At 40.3% G+C, this 19,710-nt stretch overlaps 1 protein-coding gene across 9 annotated transcripts in view; it reads left to right on the top strand.

Moving 5' to 3' along the window:
• Positions 1 to 19,710, top strand: part of MCPH1 (microcephalin 1) — a 331,342-nt gene that overhangs the window by 299,544 nt on the left and 12,088 nt on the right. For 3 of the 9 annotated variants that reach the window (XM_064294947.1, XM_064294948.1, XM_064294949.1), the window contains one exon: positions 5,162 to 5,490. The exons of 3 other annotated variants lie outside the window; for them this stretch is intronic. Coding sequence is in view for 1 of the 6 variants with exons in the window: in XM_064294941.1 (XP_064151011.1) it covers positions 5,162 to 5,217 (56 nt within the window). In the remaining 5 variants the exon portion in view is untranslated. Of the gene's footprint in view, positions 1 to 5,161; positions 5,491 to 19,710 lie in introns of those variants that run through there. 3 more of the 9 variants (XM_064294939.1, XM_064294944.1, XM_064294941.1) reach the window with 2 other exon arrangements.

Below are 19,710 nucleotides of genomic sequence, written 5' to 3'. Positions count from 1 at the left end.
ACAAATTCAAGAGAAATGGCATCACATTTATTGTCAAAAAGAACATTTCAAGATCTACCTGAAGTACAACGCTGTCAGTGATAATATCAATGCACGTACAAGGAAGGCCGGTTAATATGACTATTATTCAAATTTACACACCAGCTATTAATGCCAAAGACAAGGAAATTGAAGATTTTTCACCAACTTCTGCAGTTTGAAATTGTTCAAACATGCAGTCAAGATGCATTAATGATTATTGGTGATTGGAACGTGAAAGTTGGAAACAAAGAAGGATCGGTAGTTGGAAAACATGGCCTTGGTGACAGAAAACATGCCAGAGGTCACATGATAGAATTTTGCAAGACTAACAGCTTATTCACTGCAATTACCTTTTTTCAACGACATAAATGGCGACTGTACATATAGAGCTGGCCACATGGAATACACAGCAATCAAGTTGACTACACCTGTGGAAAAAGATGATGGAGAAGCTCAATATCATGAATTAGAACAAGGCCAGGGGCCGACTGTGGAACCAACCATCAATTGCTCATATGCAAGTTAAAGTTGAAGCTGAAGAAAATTAGAACAAGTCCACAAGAGCCAAAGTATGACCTTGAGTATATCCCACCTGAATTTAGAGACCATCTCAAGAATAGATTTGATGCATGGAACACCAATGACCAAACACCAGACTAGTTGTATTGTGAAATGATATCAAAGAGGTCATACATGAAGAAAGCAAAAGGTCATTAAAAAGACAAGAAAGAAAGAAAAAAACAGATGTCAGAAGAGACACTGAAATTTGCCCTCAATCATAGAGTAGCTAAAGTGAAAGGGAAAAAACAGTGAAGTAAAAGAGCTGAACAGAAGATTTCAAAGGGCAGCTTGATTAGACAAAGTCAAGTATTATAATGAAACATGCAAAGACTTGGAGTTAGAAAAGCAAAAGGGAAGAATATGCTCAGCATTTCTCAAGCTGAACTAAAGAAATAATTGAAACCTCTACTTGCAATATTGAAGGATAATATGGCCAAAATACTGAACAACGCAAGAAACGTAAAAAGAAGATGGAAGTATTACACAGGGTTACCGTACCAAAAAGAATTGGTTGACATTTAACCGTTTCAGGAGGTAACATGTGATCAAGAACCAAAGCTATTAAAGGAAGAAGTCCAAGCTGCAATGAAGGCGTTGTGAAAAAACAAGGCTCCAGGAATTGACAGAATACCAATTGAGATATTTCACCAAACGGATGCGGTGCTGGAAGCATGCACTCATCTACGTCAAGAAATTTGGTAAACTGCTACTTGGGCAAATGACTGGAAGAGATCCATATTTGTGCCCATTCCAAACAAAAATGATCCAACGGAATGCAGAAATCATTGAACAATATTGTTAATATCACAGGCAACTAAAATTTTGCTGAAGATCATTCAGAAACGATTGCAGCAGTATATCAGTTGGGAACTACCAGAAATTGAAGCTGGATTCAAGAGGACATGGAATGAGGGATATCGTGCTGATGTCAGATACATTTTGGCTAAAAGCAGGAATACCAGAAAAATGTTTACCTGTGTTCTATTGACTGTGCGAAGACTTTCATAACAAATTATGAATAACATTATGAAGAATGGGAATTCCAGAACATTTAATTGTGCTCATGAGGAACCTGTACACAGACTAAGAGGCAGTCTTTTGAACAGAACAAGGGGATACTATGTGGTTTAAACTCTGGAAGGGTGTGTGTCAGGGTTGTATCCTTTCACCATACTTATTTCAGTCTGTATGCTGAGCAAATAATCTGAGAAGCTGGACTATATGAAGAAGAATGTGGCATCAGGATTGGAGGAAGACTCATTAACAGTCTGAGATATGCAGATAACACAACCTTATTTGCTAAAAGTGAAGAGGACTTGAAGCACTTACTGATGAAGATCAAAGACCACAGCCTTCAGTATGGATTACACTTCAACATAAAGAAAACAAAAGTCCTCACAACTGGACCAATAAGCAACATAATGATAAACAGAGAAAAGATTGAAGTTGTCAAGGATTGCATTTTACTTGGATCCACAATCAAAGCCCATGGAAGCAGCAGCAGTCAAGTAATCAATGTATTGCATTGGGCAAATCTTTAAAATGTTAAAAAGCAAAGATGTCGCTTTGAGGACTGAGGTGTGCCTGACTCAAGCCATGGTATTTTCAATTGCCTCATATGCATTCAAAAGCTGGACAATGAATAAGGACGCCAAAGAAAATTGATGCCTTTGAATTATGGTGTTGGTGAGGAATATTGAATATACCATGGACTACCAGAAGAATGAACAAATCTGTCTTGGAAAAAGTACAGGCAGAAAGCTCCTTAGAAGTGAAAAAAATGGCGAGATTTTGTCTCATGTACTTTGGACATGTGATCAGGAGGGACCAAACCCTGGAGTAGAACATCATGCTTGGTAGTGAGTCAGTGAAAAAGAGGAAGACCCTCAACGAGATGAATTGACACAGTGGCTGCAACAATGGGCTCAAACCTAGCAACGATTGTGAGGATGGTGTAGGACTGGGCAGTGTTTCGTTGTGTTGTACATAGGGTCACTGAGTTGGAAATGACTCGATGGTGCCTAATAACAACAAATATATATACAGTCATGCATTGATTAACTTCCATGATTTCTGTGAAGTAGAACTATAAAGAACATTACTGGAAGCAATAGGGTAAGTTTTAGATGTACATGCTGAAGTGTGCTAGGATAAAGTGTTAGAATATCTACAGCTAACTCTCAGATGGTGCATCCGAAAATAAGTGTGAGTGTGCCTGGACACACATGTATGTGTGTGTGTATCTATATCTATATGAAGAGAGAAAGAAAGCAATTGTGGCAAAGTTTAACAGTTGGCTGAATTTAGGTGAAGGGTATGTATGTGTTCCTTGTTCTATATATTTTTCCAGTCTTAAAATATGAAGTTGAGCAGAAAATGAATTTGGGCTGGCCTCTACTAATCTGAGCTTTTTCAAACCTAAAGGTAGCTTAAGTGGCCACGGTCAGCTTTATTCACATCGATTTTTTCCACCTTCTGATAAATAGAAATAATGTAACCCAGGTAGCATGGGGAATGGAAACAGCATGAACCCTGGCATCAGACAAAATGAAGCTGAATCTCATCTCTGTCACTCAGCAGTGCAATTTGGAGAAATACCTTAGTCTTTCTGAACACACTTCAACTGTAAAATGGAAATAATACAGACTTCACTACGTTGTCAAGAGATGTGATGTGCCAAGTCCTAATAAGAGGTTGAGAAATGTTAGTCTTCTTCCCTTCTGAAATTCAACCGAAAGTCTTTTACTTTACAGTTCAGACTTTGTGTGTGGAAGTGCTTTGATACTGGAAAGGCTAAAGTTAAGTTGGTGCAGTGGTTAAGAGTTTGGCTGCTAACCAAAAGGTCAGCAGCTTGAATTCACCAGCTCACATCCTCCTTGGAAACTCTCTGGGGCAGTTCTACTCTGTCCTATAGCCTCGCTGTGAGTCAGAATCAACTCGACGGCAACGGGTTTAGTTTGGTGTTTTTTATCTTAAGCTAAGGAGCCCTGGTTGCTTGGTAGAGGATGAGCAAACAAGAGGAAGACCCTCCATGAGAGGGATTGACACAGCGGCTGCAACAGTGGTCTTAAGCGGAACAACGATTGTGGGGATGGCACAGGACCCAGCAGTGTTTTGTTTTGTTGTACATAGGGTGGCAATGATTTGGAACTGACTTGATGGCACCTAACAAAAATAAGAAGGAGCCCTGGTGATGCAGGGTTTAAGCTGTTGGCTGCTAACCAAAAAGTTAGCAGTTGGAATCCACCAGCCACTCAGGAGAAAAATGTGACAGCCTGCTTCCGTAAAGATTACAGCCTTCAAAACTCTATGGGACCGTTCTCCTCTGTCCTACAGAGTCTCTATGAATTGAAATCGACTTGACAGCAACAGGCTTCTTAAGCTACAAGTCAAAGGAGCCAATTTTTCTTCCATTTCTTTCCATATTCATGGAATAAACTCATTTTCCTTCTTTGTACCTCTGGAGTATCATAGGTTTCAGTTCTCCATCACTTTGTCATTGTGATTTCCTAAGGTCCTTCTAGTCTAATTGTCCATCCCCCTCTGAAAATTGTATTTAATTTCACAATCAATGTGAGGATCCATTACATCCTTTTTCATTTTAAAAGTACAATTAGGATTTGGAGCAGTGAAGTTTCCCAGTATTATTGAAAGATTAAAGGAGTTGTTTCCAGCCAGTTGCCCAGTGTAGCTGTCCTAATGTAGCCTGCTATACGGAACCAGGTGCCACTCCCTATAATTTTTATAAAATGATAGAGTTTTAAACTGGCAGGACTTTAGAGTTCATCAGTCCAACTTCTTCAATTGAAATATGAAGAAATGGTGTTTCAGAAAATCTGTTTATCAGCTTTGTACTCCAAATAAAATACTTAGCGAGGTAGGTAGGATGGCATGGCCTAGAACTCAGTTAGTTGTCCTAATTGACATTAATTTATATATTTATATGCAGTTTTGCACTGTTGTTGTTGAGTGCCATAGGGTGCGTTTTAATTCATAGTGGCCCCAGGTAACAGAACTGCTCCACAGGGTGTCCTTGGCTGTAGCCTTTATGGAAACATACCACCACGAAGCCTTTCTCCTGCAGAACCACTAGCTGGGTTCGAACCACCAACCTTTTGTTTAGCAGCTGAGCACTTAACCATTTGTGCTACCAGGGCTCCTTTTGTAGCCTTGCGCCAAAGAGCGTCTGAGATAGCTTACTGAGGTTAGAATTCAGTTCTGTGTCATAGACCGGCAGACTCTTTACTCTGTCTGACAGAATTTTCTGCAGTGAAAAGAATGTTCTCTGTGTACTGTGTCTAATAGAGTATGTGGCTATTGAGCACTTTAAATGTTGCTAAATTTTTTATATTCTTTTACTTTGATTAATTTTCACTTAAATAGCTACATAAGCTATATGGCCATGCAGATAGTGCGGCTCTACACCATTTAAGATTTTTTAAATATGATTCTGTGTATATTTTAAAATATGTATATTTTAAAATATTATTTATATTTTAAAATATTATTTATATTTTAAAATATTATTTTTTATGTGGCTGACCATTATAAACGCAAAGCTGCTTTTCTTTTCTCCTAGATTCAATCACTCAACACAAGGTCTGTCCCCCTGAAAACTACATATTGCTGCAATGATGAAGATATTGCTTAACACCTGGCTATTGCAAACAGCTTGCAAAGTTGTCTTTGGACATTCACATGAGAAACTATGAAGAGAAGGAACTGACGTATAACGGGTTACTTTATGTCATCACATGTTTACCTTGTGTGTGCCCAATTTGGGCCTTTTTTTATATAATGTGAGTCTTTGTATCTTAGTAACAGTCATAACTAAAAGGACATAGAAACTTTGTCATTACAGCAACATATTACTAAATAAAGAGTTCAAGTTAAATTATTGTATTATTGAGAACAAAGAATCCCGTATGTTTCTTGGTTTATATGTTAAAATCTTTACTAACAGTATAGGCTAGTTTTGAAGGACATTAATTAGTTGTTAATATTGCTTTTTACGTATCTCAGATTTTTCTCGGAATAATTAATGAAGACAGGTGTGGAGAGTGCGGTACGATGTTAATTAGCACCATCTGAGAAAGCTTACTTCTCCAAGCTTAGCTCCAAGCCTACATTTACTGCCTTGATGCTCAAAGTTCTCTAGGGGAAATTGGTACCTGGGGCTGAATTGTGGACACACTGATTGGTCACCTTCAAACTAGATAAATGTTCAATCCCAACTGTTAAATCCCACTAAGGCTTTGTCATGATGCCCTTCCCTCTCATGTCATTTATATGTAGCTCATCTACTGTTCCTACCTCAGATGAACTTCGACTCCCTCAACAAATATAATAGGTCAGCTCCTAGAATAAAACTTTGAGAAAGGAGGTAGGAATACAACTAGAAATAAGAAAGGATTTCCTCTTGGTTTAAAAAAAATGTGTACCCCAAGTAGTCCTCCTATGATATTTGTCCTTAAACAACAATTGCATATCAGTACAGTTCAGCAGGCCTAAGTCCAATTCCTTTCACACTAAATCCCTGTTTCCTACCCATGAGCATTCTAGGCTACATTGAAACTCAGGTACTTTGGCAGAACTCCCCAACACCAGACATTCCCAAGGAGGCTGACAAAAATTGTATTGATTTATACTGGGGATACCCTGGTGGCACAGTAGTTAAGAGCTCAGCTTCTAATCAGAAGATTGACAGTTTAAATCCACAAGCCACTCTTGCAAACCCTATAGGGCAGTTCTACTCTGTCCTATAGGATCGATATGAGTCTGAACCGATGGCAGTGGGTTTGGTGTTTTTTATACTGGGAACAGCCACAAAGGACTGTATATCTCTCTACCACATTGATCACAGGGTGCCACCCTTGCCTTCTATCCAGCCTGGTTCCTCAGTGCTGAGTCCTGATTCCTGCTGCCAGCCAGCTCGTTGCCATTCAAGATTTTTTTTCTAAAAGCTAACATTATGTGAGGACTCTCTTGTACTAGTGTCTTAGGCTAGGTTCTCTAGGGAAGCAAAACTGGTAAAACGTATAAATACAGAGAGAGAGATTTATATCAGGAAAATAGCTCACGGGATTGTAGAGGCTGGAACGTTCCAAGTCAGTGGATCAGAATAGAGGCTTCTCCTGATTCATGTAGCTGCAGGGCCTAGCAAACCCAAGATTGGCAGGTCAGAGAGCAGGGCTCTTGCTCACAGGCTAATGAGTCCCACGATCAGCAGATAAGCTGATAGCTCAAGTCCCCAAGAACTGGAGGTCAGCCAAACAGGAGGCAGCTGCAAGATCCAGAGCAGGCAAAAGCCAGAACGTCCACTTACATTTGGACGCAGGCCCCATGCCCAAGGAAACTCCCTTTTGACTGATTGGCTACTCACAGCAGATCCCATTATCCAGGTGATCACATATAAACACTAAGAGTTATGGCCCAGCCAAGTTGACACACAATCTTAACCATCATAGCTAGGCATTATACTAAACATTTTATATGTGGTACTTAAAAAAAAAAAAAAATTTTTTTTTTTTTTTTACTTCATTTAATCCTCCTAACAATCCTGAGTTAGTTATTACAAGTCTGCAATTCTTTACAGTCCTTTACCCAAAACACTTATGCCTAAAAGTGTCTCCGAGTTATGAATTTTTTAAAAAAAACTTTGAAAAGTTATGTGGCCTTAGAAGCAAAGTTAATGGACAGAAGTCCAAAAGTGAGACCACAGAAGATTGCTCACTTGTTGGCACAGGCTTGGACTAGATCTCTGAGTCAAGCTCATGGGTGGTGCTGGAGGCAGGTCTGCTGCTCTGTTCCCCGCTCATCCTACCAGAGCTTCATCATCCAGTCTGTTACTTCCCCCAGGAAAGTAGTTCCTTAGCTATTTGGTCACCCAGTTAACAAGAAGCAGCAGGCCTAGAATCAAGGGCTTGGCGGCACTGGTAGTTGGGGGTGGTTGGTTCTGTGTGGACAGCAGTGTACTAGGCAAAGGAAAGACGTACATGTGGAACATTTAATATTTTCCTTTTCCCAAGAGCAGCCAAGACAAGCACCCACCAAGAAAATTCCTGAGATTAAGGTTAGATACAGGTTTATTCATCTATCAGAGTAATCCTGTTGATGGCCTGCCCTGTACCAAAATTGCTCACTATGAAATGATTCATTCATTCAACAGAGGATTTATGAAGCATCTACTCTATGCTAGTCCCTGGGGTAGTACAGAATAAATGAGACAGATTCTGTTCCTGCCTTCAGAAGGGTACATTCCTACAGGGAAGACAGATAAATTAAACTTGTAAATTGAAGTAAATTCTCTTTAAAAATAAAAAAAAGAAAGGAATTGAGATAGAGATTTGCAGAGAGGGAATCTGCTTTGGATAGGGTGGTAGGAGAGGCTTTTAAGGAGATGACACATTTAAGTTCAAATATAAATTTAAAAAGCTCATCATTCAGAGAGTGGCTTCAAAGACTGAGGGCAATAGCTTTCTAGATGGAGGATGGTGGGAATAGCATGTGCAAAGGTCCTGAGGTAGGAAAGAGATGGTTGTGTGTGAAGAACAAGAGAAGACTAGTGTATCTGGAGCAAGAAATTCAAGGAAGCATCTGGTGTGTGATGGGGTTGGAGAGACAACCAAGAGACTATGACTTGTAGGTCATGAAAAGACTGTTGGATTTTATGCTAAAGCTAATGAAAAACCACTGAAAGTTTTAAGCAGGAGAATGAAGTGTTCCAATTTTTCTTTTGCAATGACTTCTGCTGCAGTATAGGGAATAGGTTGGAAGAAAAACAGAAGCAGGAGACTAGGTAGGAGGCTACAGTAGTTATTTAGGTAATTTAGCCAAGAGATGACTATGACAGTAAATATTTTGAGAGTGAATTGGTGATATATTTTTTAGAAATGGTAGGACTTGCTAAGGATTGATCCAACGTACAGGGTAAGGGAAAGAATCAAGAATAATTCCTGGTTTTTTATTGAGTAAGTAGGTAGACAGATGCTAGTAAATGGTGCCATTTACTGGCATACGAAAGCTTGTTTATGGGTGGAAAGGTAAAGGAAACAATTTGGTGCATATATAAGTCAATTTTTGTCATGCTATGCTGCCAAAACAAACAACCCCAAAATGCAAACAATAGCTTACAGTGCTGTCTTGTAATGGTTTAATTTTTATTCCCATTACATGTCCGCAGCTGTAAGTCTTGCTCCAGGATCCAGGCGGACTGAGTAGTTCCCATCTGGTTAACCTGACAAGGTAGGCAAGTATCCTCCTCCCCTAGGAGGCACGCAAGTCACATGGTAATAGGTGAGGATATTTAATCCTGATGCAGGGAGGGGGAGTAAATAATTAGAAAAAATAAATACAAGTCATCACAGGAAAAGAAAATGAAGAGGCCTGTGAGACATCCAGATTCAGATGTCAGGTAGCGTGGGATATGAGTCTAGAGTTCAGAAAGTGCCTGAGAATAAACCAGTAAACACGCTGTTTAAACCAGTTGGTGTCAAGTTGACTGTGACTCACGGCAACCCCACGTGTGTCAGAACAGAGGTGTGCTTCACGGGGTTTTCAGTGGCTGATTTTTCTGAAGTATTCACCAGGCCTTTCTTCCAAGGCGCCTCTCAGTAGACCTTTATCCTTTTGGTTGGCAGCCAAGTGCGTCAACATTTTGCACCACCTGGGGACCCCAAACATGCTAACTGATCATGTAAATTGATCACCTAGAAAGAAGAAGTAGCGTGGGCTCAAGCTTGAGTCATGGGTAACTCCAAGCATTAAGTCTAGTAAATAGAGAGGAGCCAAGAAGAAGCTCAGACATGTCCACAGGTGAGATGGGAAGAGAGGGCTTGATGTACCAGAAGCTAAGAGAAGAAAGCATTTCAACAAGTCAGTGGCCAGCTGTGTTGAAAGCTGTGAGGAGTTAAGCAGAAAGGGATCTGAGTTGTGATGTTTGGATTTGGCAACAGGCCCATCATTGATTTTATCAGGAGTTTTAGTTTCAGTGGTGTGGAGGGCTGGAAAGTAAAAGATAATGTGGGGAAAAAAGAGGACAATTGGACTTAGATCTTAACAATTCAACTCAGAATAAATTCCTGGTTTAAATGTAAAGATACATAAATAGTCCTAGTGGAAATCATGGGAAATTTAAAAAAAAAAATTCAGAATGAGGAAGCCCTTTCTAATCATTACACAAGTCCAACAACTATAAAAAAAACAGTTTGTTTTGTTCCATAAATCTGCAAAACAACACCCAGGTGAAAAGAGAATCAAGAAACTTGGGAAAATATTTACAACTCATATCACAAAAAACTAATTGTCTTTAATATACATACAGCTTGTTTTTTTATATACACTATGGAAACCCTGGTGGCGTAGTGGTTAAGTGCTACGGCTGCTTACCAAGGGGTCGGCAGTTCAAATCCGCCAGGCGCTCCTTGGAAACTCTATGGGGCAGTTCTACTCTGTCCTATAGGGTCGCTATGAGTCAGAATCAACTCGACGGCAGTGGGTTTGGTTTTTTGGATTATATACACTATATAACCCAAAGCCAAACCCACTGCTGTGGAGTTGATTCTGACTCATAGCGACCCTATAGGACAGATTAGAACTGCCCCATAGAGTTTCCAAGAAGCACTTGGCAGATTCGAACTGCCGACTCTTTGGTTAACAGCCTTAGCGCTTAACCACTATGCCACCAGGGTTTCCACACACACATATATACACATATGCATATATACTCATAGATATGCATAATATGCACACACGTGTATATATACCTGTATGTATATATATGTATATACACACATACATACACATACGTATAAAAAAAAATGCAGAGCTCTACAAATCGGTCAAAAATAAAGTATTTGAACAGAAATTATACTGAAAAGAAAAAAATCTATACCCCTTACACTTATAAAAACGCTATGACCACTAACACAAGAAATTCCAAAGAGAACAAGGAGTTACTATTTTTCTATCAGACTAATAAAGATCCAAAAGTTTGATAACACTTTATCAATAAAGGCATAGGTAACAGGCACTTTGATATGTTACTAGTGAGAATATAAATTTTACCACCTCAATGGAAGGCAATTTGTATCTTTAAAATGATAAATGTACACAAACTTTGACCTAGAAAATCCACTTCCACAAATATACACTCAGCCAGATTTAAGTTTTGTGGGGCCTGAATTTTATATACTTCTAGGTGCCATCTTTAAGACAAAGGGCACAAAATTACAAAAAAAGTTAGATACAAAAATGAATATTCAGTCCCCATGGAAGTGAGGGCTATGAAGTTTAAGCTTCGTTAACTTTATGGCTAATCTGTTTTGCACTAAATGTGTGCAAATGATTAATATTCTACCTTGTTTGTCAAAGATTGGAAGTAGTCTGGGTGCTCATCGGTAGAGATTGGTTGAGTAAATGATGGCATATTCACACAAAGGACAAGGATGCAATGGTTAAAAAAGTTAGGAAACACTAGTGCTGAAATAAAATCAGTCTCAAAAGAGATTAAGTAAAAAACAAACAAGCAAACCAAAAAATCCAGCTGTATAACACTGCCTAAAGCTTGCTGCCATTTGTGTAGAAGAAAGGGTGGACGAAATACCTGTGTATAATTTCTTACCTGGGCATCAAATATCTCTAGGCAAATACACAAGACACTGATAACACTGGTTGCCTCCAGGGAGGGAGGCTGGAAGATAGAGGTAGAAACAGACTTTTCTGTGTACCTGGTTGTTCCTTTAAAATTTTGAGCCATGTGAATCTAAAATCAATTGAAAAAGTACACAGAATGAATGGGAAGTGAGGGAGCAGAAGTCAAAGTGCAGACAACAGTTTTGAGAAGTTTCAATGAAAGAGGAACACAGGCGGGGTGGTAGCGGGAGGAAGATGTAGAGTCAAGGGATGTGCTGGGTTTTTTCATTTTTGTTTTCTTTTAGATGCAAGACACTAAAACTTGTGTATGTGCTAATGGGAATAATTCCTCTAAAGACAGAGACAGGCAATGTGGGGTGGGGGTGGGGGGGGTGTTCACAGCAGGAGCACCGTCCTCCAGGAGGAGAAGCACCTGAGGCAGGACAGGGCGGCTGCCTGCACTGACAGAAAGGAGGAGGAAGGATGGGGGCCTCCAGGAGCAGGTGGAGGGAGGCGTGTGCTTTGGTGGAAGGTGCCTTCTATTGCTGTCGATTTTCTTCAAGTGTGAGGACAGGTCTCAGCTGAGGGCTTACGTAGAAGCAGTGGCATCAGTAGGGGTGCGGGGGGTGCAGACCCCACCAGGGACACTGTCAGAGGAGGTGACACCAAAATGACTGTCTTTAAAATTTTTGTGCAGTGTTTCAGCAGAAATTTATTTTTTTATATAAAAAATCTCTGTAGTAATTTATAACAAAAAAATTTTCATAAGCCCAGCTTACATGTATCAAAATATCTACAAGGCTAAAACTCTATGCTGTTACTTTTTGAACTTTCCAATGTGCTCTGGCCAGAGCTGTCATTATTACCCAATTACACTGACACTTGGAATCATGTGGTTTCCTCCACACGCTCTACAAGCGGGTGCTGTTGTTTTCGTTGCTGCCTGTGTTTTTATAGTTGGTGATTTTGTTAAATTTTCTGGTGTTTTAGCTACAATATTGTGGTAATTAAGGTGGGGCGGTGACACCGTGAGTTACCACACTGGGTGACACCAACCCTAGGGACACCACTTCGTGGAAGCGGTGGTATAGAAGACATGAGACCAAAGAATAGATAAAAAAGCATGTGTTTATAATGAAAGCAGTTTTTCTGTGTGTATGATTTTCCCCAGCAAAGTTCAGCAGTTTAGGGGCAAGAGTAAACTGCAAATGAAAGGAGTTGCCAGGTGAGCAGAGCAGAGGGAGGGGGGTTAAGAATATCTTCAAAAATGGGATGTAACAATGGACCGAGGAGGAACGGGAGTCAGAGGATTGGAGGCTTCCTGTTGTGGGAGGTCTCCTTGTGGGGCGAGGAGGTAGGAGGGGACTGAAGCAGGTGGAGGGTAGGAGGAGGTGGCGCAAGAGAGGGATGCTTGGTATGGAGACAGGTGTGGGGTAGTGGATCCCACAGAGGGCAGCAGCCTGAAGCTCTTCAGCTGCTTCTCCAAGCTTCACAGGCAGCAGGGCTTAAGGAAGGGCTGGGGCTCCTCCAGCCTGTGACTACAACCCCTCCCCACAGTCAACTCACCCCCCATGTGTGGAGAGCAGGAAAGAAGCTGCTTCTCCTGGCCACTGACCTTTACAAATTACATCCCAGCAGGGCGCGGCAGTTTTCACACTATGCTATGTCAGAGATTATTGCAAACAATTTCTATCATACTTTGCCTTTACCCCAAGGTGAGGAAAAATAGTCAATGTTAGCTGAGAACACAAAGGTTACTTATGAAGATAAAGTCAGGCAATATACATATAAAGTTCCTACCAGGCCCAAAGTTGTTTGTTGTTGTAGGTACCATAGAGTCAGTTCTGACTCATAGTGACCCTATGTACCACAGAATGAAACACTGCCCTGGTTCTGTGCCATGCTCACAATCGTTGTTATGCTTGAGCCCATTGTTGCAGCCACTGTGTCAATACGTCTCATGGAGGGTCTTCCTCTTTTCAACTGACCCTCTGCTTTACCAAGCATGATGTCCTTCTCCAGGGTCTCATCCTTCCTGACAACATGTCCAAAGGATATAAAACGATGTCTTGCCATCCTTGCTTCTAAGGACCATTCTGGTTGTACTTCTTCCAAGACAGATTTGTTCGTCCTTTTGGCAGTCCATGGCATAGTAAATATTCTTCACCAACACCACAATTCAAAGGCATCAGTTCTTTTTGAGTCTTCCTTATTCACTGTCCAGCTTTCACATGCATATGAGGCAACTGAAAATACCATGGCTTGGGTCAGGTGCGCCTCAGTCTTCAAGATGACATCTTCGCTTTTCAACACTTTAAAGAGGTCTTTTGCAGCAGATTTGCCCAATGCAATGCGTCTTTTGATTTCTTGACTGCTGCTTCCATGGGTGTTGATTGTGGATCCAAGTAAAATGAAATCCTTGACAACTTCAATCTTTTCCCCATTTATTGTGATGTTGCTTATTGGTTCAGTTGTGAAGATTTTTGTTTTCTTTATGTTGAGGTATAATCCTTACTGAAGGCTATGGTCTTTGATCTTCATCAGTAAGTGCTTCAAGTCCTATTCACTTTCAGCAAACAAGGTTGTGTCATCTGCATAATAAAAATGCAGGTTATTAATTAGTCTTCCTCCAATCCTGAAGCCCCATTCTTCTTCAGAGTCCAGTTTCTCAGATTATTTGCTCAGCATACAGATTAAATGGGTATAGTGAAAGGATACTTCCCTGACACACGCCTTTCCTGACTTTAAGCCACACAGTATCTCCTTGTTCTGTCTGAATAACTGCCTCTTCATCTATGTACAGATTCCTCACGAGCACAATTAAGTGTTCTAGGATCCCCATTCTTCGCAATGTTATCCATAATTTGTTATGATCCACACAGTCAAATGCCTTTGCATAATCAAAGGTAAACATCTTTCGGAAACCCTGGAGGTGTAGTGGTCAAGGGCTACGGCTGCTAACCAAAAGGTCGGCAGCTTGTATCCACTTGGTGCTCCTTGGAAACTCTATAGGGCAGTTCTACTCTGTCCTATAGGGTCTCTGTAGGGCTGCTATGAGTCGCAATCAACTCGACAGCAGTGGGTTTGGTTTTTTTAAAACATCTTTATGGTATTCTCTGCTTTAAACCAGGATTTATCTGACATCAGCAATGATATCCCTCATTCCACATCTTCTTCTCAATCTGGCCTGAATTTCTGGCAGCTCCCTGTCACTATACTGCTGCAGCCACTTTTGAATGATCTTCAGCAAAATTTTACTTGCGTGTGATACTGAAGATATTGTTTGATAATTTCCACATTCTGTGGAATCACCTTTCTTGGGAATAGGTATAAATATAGATCTCTTCCAGTCAGTTGGCCAGGTAGCTGTCTTCCAAATTTCTTGGCATAGATGAGTGAGCACTTCCAGTGCTGCATCCATTTGTTAAAACATCTCAATTGATGTTCCATCAATTCCTGGAGCCTAGTTTTTCGCCAATGCCTTCAGTACAGCTTGGAGTTCTTCCTTCAGTACCATTGGTTCCTGGTCATATGTTACCTCTTGAAATGGTTGAACGCCAACCAATTCTTTTTGGTGTAATGACTCTGTATATTCCTTCCATCTTCTTTTGATGCTTCCTGTGTCATTTAATATTTTCCTCATAGAATCCTTCACTATTGCAACTTGAGGCTGGAATTTTTTCTTCACTTCTTTCAGCTTGAGAAACTCTGGGAATGTTCTTGCCTTTTGGTTTTCCATCTCCAGCTCTTTGCACATGTCATTATAATACTTTATCTTCTTGAGCGGCCCTTTGAAATCTTCTGTTTACTTCTCTTACTTCATTGTTTCTTCCTTTTGCTTTAGCTGCTTGATGTTAGAGAGCAAGTTTAAGAGTCTCTTCTGACATCCACTTTGGTCTTTTCTGTTTTTCCTGTCTTTTTAATGATTCCTTGCTTTCTTCATGTATGATGTCCTTGATCTCATTCCACAACTCATCTGGTCTTCAGTCATTAGTGTTCAACGCGTCAAATCTATTCTTGAAATGTTCTCTAAATTCAGGTGGGATATACTCAAGGTCGTACTTTGGCTCTTGTGGACTTGTTCTAATTTTCTTCACCTTCAGCTTGAACTTGCATATGAGCAGTTGATGGTCTGTTCTGCAGTTGGTCCCTGGCCTTGTTCTGACTAATGATATTGAGCTTTTCTACCATCTCTTTCCATGGATGTAGTCGATTTGATTCCTGTGTATTCCATCTGGCGAGGTCCATGTGTATAATTGCCATTTATGTTGGTGAAAAAAGGTATTTACAATGAAGAAGTCGTTGGTCTTGCAAAATTCTATCATGCGATCTCTGGCTTCATTTCTATCACCAAGGCCGTATTTTCCAACTACCAATCCTTCTTCTTTGTTTCCAACTTTCTCGTTCCAATCTCAAGTAATTGTCAATACATCCTGTTTGCATGTGTGATCCATTTCAGACTTCAGAAGCTGGTAAAAATCTTCAATTTCTTCATCTTTGGCCTTAGTGGTTGGTGCATAAAATTGAAAAATGGTTGTATTAACTGGTCTTCCTTATAAGTGTATGGATATTAGCCTATCACTGACAGCAGCGTACTTTAGAATAGACCTTGAAACATACTTTTTGACGATGAATGCAATGCCATTCCTCTTCAGGTTGCTGTCCATTCTCATTTTGAGTCCTGTAACATCAGCAAATGAGGCTGCGGAAGCTTGACTCCATCCACGCCTCTGAGGTCAGCTCTACTTTGAGGAGGCAGGCCCAAAGTAGGTGGCAGCAAATGTTAGCTTTCATTCTCTTCCCATCCCACAGGGTGGTTGGGGGCAGAACTGGGTTGCCATTTTCCCCTGATCTCACAGCTCACCTATTAACATTTCCCAGGAGTTTTCATCATAGAAGCCTTGCAACCTGGAGAGTATAATCAGGCAGTAGGCCTCTTCCTGGATGTACTTATCACAGTGACCCAACAACTTACACAGATTAAGTCCTTGAGCCAAATGACACTTAAAATGGAGTGGTTTCCTAAAAAACTCTTTTATTTTTATTTATTTATTTTGGTCCCTAAAAATACTATGAGTGCTTTGTGAAGAAATTGGAAGTCTAAAAACCAAATCCCAGGAATGCCACTCCATTACAGCAGGCTCACAGCCCTCAGCTCCGGAGTTAATAGCTAAGTGGAGGAACCGGAAACAGGCCACCCCTGATTATGTGTGCCTGCAGGCAGCGAGGGGAAGGAGAGCAGGAAGACCAACGTTCAGGGCCCAGCTCTTATGGCTGCTTTCGGTTCAGATCTTGCTTTACAGACTCTTGTCCAGGAGTGAGGGTTATCAACAGTGGCTTGGTAAGCGCAAGAGTGAGGGCATTCAAAGCTGTTCCTCCCCTACTTTGCTGGGCAGAGTCCCTGGGTGGTGCAAACAGTTAAGAGCTCAGTTAACATTTGGTTTTAACCAAAAGGTTGGAGGTTCAAGTCCACCCAGAGGTACCTGGGAAAAAAGGCCTGGCAATCTACTTCTGAAAAATCAGCCATTGAAATCCCTGTGAACCACAGTTCTACTCTGACACACACACAGTCGCCATGAGTCAGTCTCGATTGGATAGCAATTTTTTTTTTTTTTTTTAACCATTAAAATCGTGCAAACAGGACAAGAATCTTCAGGATTTCCAGAACAAGCCAACAACAATTCTACAACTATCCTGGGCCACAGAACTTATCCTGAGGCTGTCCCTGAGTTAGTCGCTAATGTTTCCAAACATTACCACCAAGTAGACAGGATTTCAAGTCCGTCTAGTGTGGAGTTTAGCCAGTATGTCTTCTGGATTCTTCCATTTTCATCTGAAGTGATTTTACTCATAGCTGCTTTCTACAGTTAGAGGTTTTTAAACTGGCATAAAACGAATCATTGGTCTCCCTTTACTCTGTGATTTAACTTTGGTGGTATTATACTTTTCCTTGATATCCTTTTGTTATTCTAAAATTTAAATGAAGACTATTAATGCATCAAATTAAATATAAAAGCATGAAATATGAAAAGCAGGAGAGGTACCATTTACCCCTTTTGCTAATTAGTAGTGAGTACTAGCTAATTTGAGGACTGTATGACAAACAGTAGGAGCCCTGGTGGTACAGTGGTTAAGCACTTGGCTGCTAACTGAAAGGTCAGCAGTTTACAACCACTAGCCTCTCCAAGGGAGAGAGATGTGGAAGAATGCTCCCAATAAGATTACAGCCTTGGAAACCCTATGGGGCAGCTCTACTCAGTCCTAGAGGGTCCCTAAGAGTTAAAGAGATTCTAGGGCAACAGGGTTTTTAAGACAGACAATAGCTTTGGAAAATAAGTACAAAGGGGAAAAATGTATAATACCCAATACCAAGAAAACTGTAGTAAAATGTGTACACTTAGACACTGGTGGTGGCAATACAAATTGGCATAATGCTTTTTGAAAGCAACTTGTCAGTAAACGTGGACTCGTAAGAATATACCTATCAGTCTTGGTACACTCTAAAGTATGGATGGAGCTTGAAGACATTATGCTAAATGAAATAAACCAATCACAAGAGGACAAATATTATATGACCTTCCTTATATAAAAATACAAGAAAAGGCAAATGTACAGAGACCAAAGTTTATTAGTGGTTACTAGGGGTGGGAGAGAGGGGGAAGTGGAAATGATGATGGAAAAATCTCATTGATTAACGGTAGTGCTGCACAGCCAATTATTGTAATTGCTGTCAATAAGTTGTACACCTGTAAAAAGCTGAATTGGCAAAAGTTGTGTGATAGTTATACTTAACAAAGACAAAAAAAGAGTATCTGCTGAGCCTACTTATGTACAACCAAACACCTCATGGGATTTGTTTCCTTGGTTTGGAGGATCATGGTTTCTTGGGACATCCCAGTTAATTGACCTAATAATGTGTTTAGTGCTTCTCTTCCACCTCCTAGTTCGTTGCATAGTGCCTGGGGTCTTAAAAGCTTGCAAGCAGCCACCCAAGGCACAACAATTGATCTCTATTTACCTGGAGCAGCAGAGGAAGAAGGAGAGTCAGGAATAGGAGGAGGAAGATATAGAATGTGTGGCTGATTACCTCCATGAACAGCTGCCTCCTTTGCCATGAGACCAGAATTACTAGATGGTGCCCAGCTACCATTACTGAACATTTGATCAAAGGTGTCTAGAAGAATCCTGATCAAAAGGTGGAAAATGCAGAAAAGAATTTCAAGTTCTGATGACCTCTAGACTTTCTGGAGCCGTACAGGGTAGATTAACCCATGAAACTATTGCCCTGATTGAATCTTAAACCAAAAATATCCCCTGAAGTCATCTTAAAGCCAAACAATAGTTTAGCTTAACTAGTAAAAAAATGGTCTGCCTTGAGCATTGTGCTCTTTTAAGAACTATCTCTATGGGATCCAGTTGGCAAAAGTAACTCACCAGATAAGATAGGAACGTTAGGGGCAGTGAGTTTATGTTAATGGGGAAGGAACAACTCAGAAAAGGAGGGTAAGAATGGTTGTACAACTTGAAGAATGTAATCAGTGTCACTAAATTGGTGTATGTTTTTTTGAATTGGTGTATGTTTTGTTGTGTATGTTTTCAACAACAACAAAATCAAATTTAGAAAAAATATACATATGATCGACTGTAGTAATTAATCTTTAAAAGAAAAAAAAATTTTAAGGGGAAAATTATATGTACCTGAAAATACTCCTTGCAGCACCGTTTATATTGACCAAAAGCTAGAAACGAGCTCAGTGTCCAACAATATAGAAGCTGTTTAGTAAGTTACCATACACCAATCTGGTGAAATACCAATCAGCCATTCAAATTATAATTATGAAAACTGATAGGATATAGGAAATGTTTGTAATTGGAAGTAAAAAATATGCAAGATTATACTTATACTGTGATCGTTGTTGTTGTTAGGTGCCAGCGAGTCAGTTCCAACTTGTGGCAGCCCTATCTATGTACAACAGAATGAAACACTGCCCTGTCCTACACCAGCTTCACAATCGTTGCTATGTTTGAGCCCATTGTTGCAGCCTCTGTGTAATCCATCTCATGGAGGGTCTTCCTCTTTTTCGTTGAGCCTCTGTCTTACCAAGCGTGATGTCCTTCTCAAGGGACTAGGCCCTCCTGATAACATGTCCAAAGTACGTGAGATGAAGTCTCACCATCTTTGCTTCTTAGCAGCATTCTGGCTGTATTTTTTCTGAGACAGATTTATTCATTTTTCTGGCAGCCCATGATATATTCAATATTCTTCTCCAACACCATAATTCAAAGGTATCAATTCTTCGGTCTTCCTGATTCATTTATCAGCAATTGAAAATACCATGGCTTGGGTCAGACACACCTTAGTTCTTAAAATGGCATCTTTGCTTTTTAACAGTTTACAGGTCGACTCTTAATACTGTGATCAGAACCATGCAAAATTTATGTACATATAGTGAAATATAGGAATGTGACATAGAGAATCCTACCTGTCAGTTTGTC

The sequence above is a fragment of the Loxodonta africana genome, chromosome 12 (genome assembly GCF_030014295.1).
Source record: "Loxodonta africana isolate mLoxAfr1 chromosome 12, mLoxAfr1.hap2, whole genome shotgun sequence".
Lineage (NCBI taxonomy): Eukaryota > Metazoa > Chordata > Mammalia > Proboscidea > Elephantidae > Loxodonta > Loxodonta africana.
This window is presented reverse-complemented; position numbering and strand designations above follow the sequence as displayed.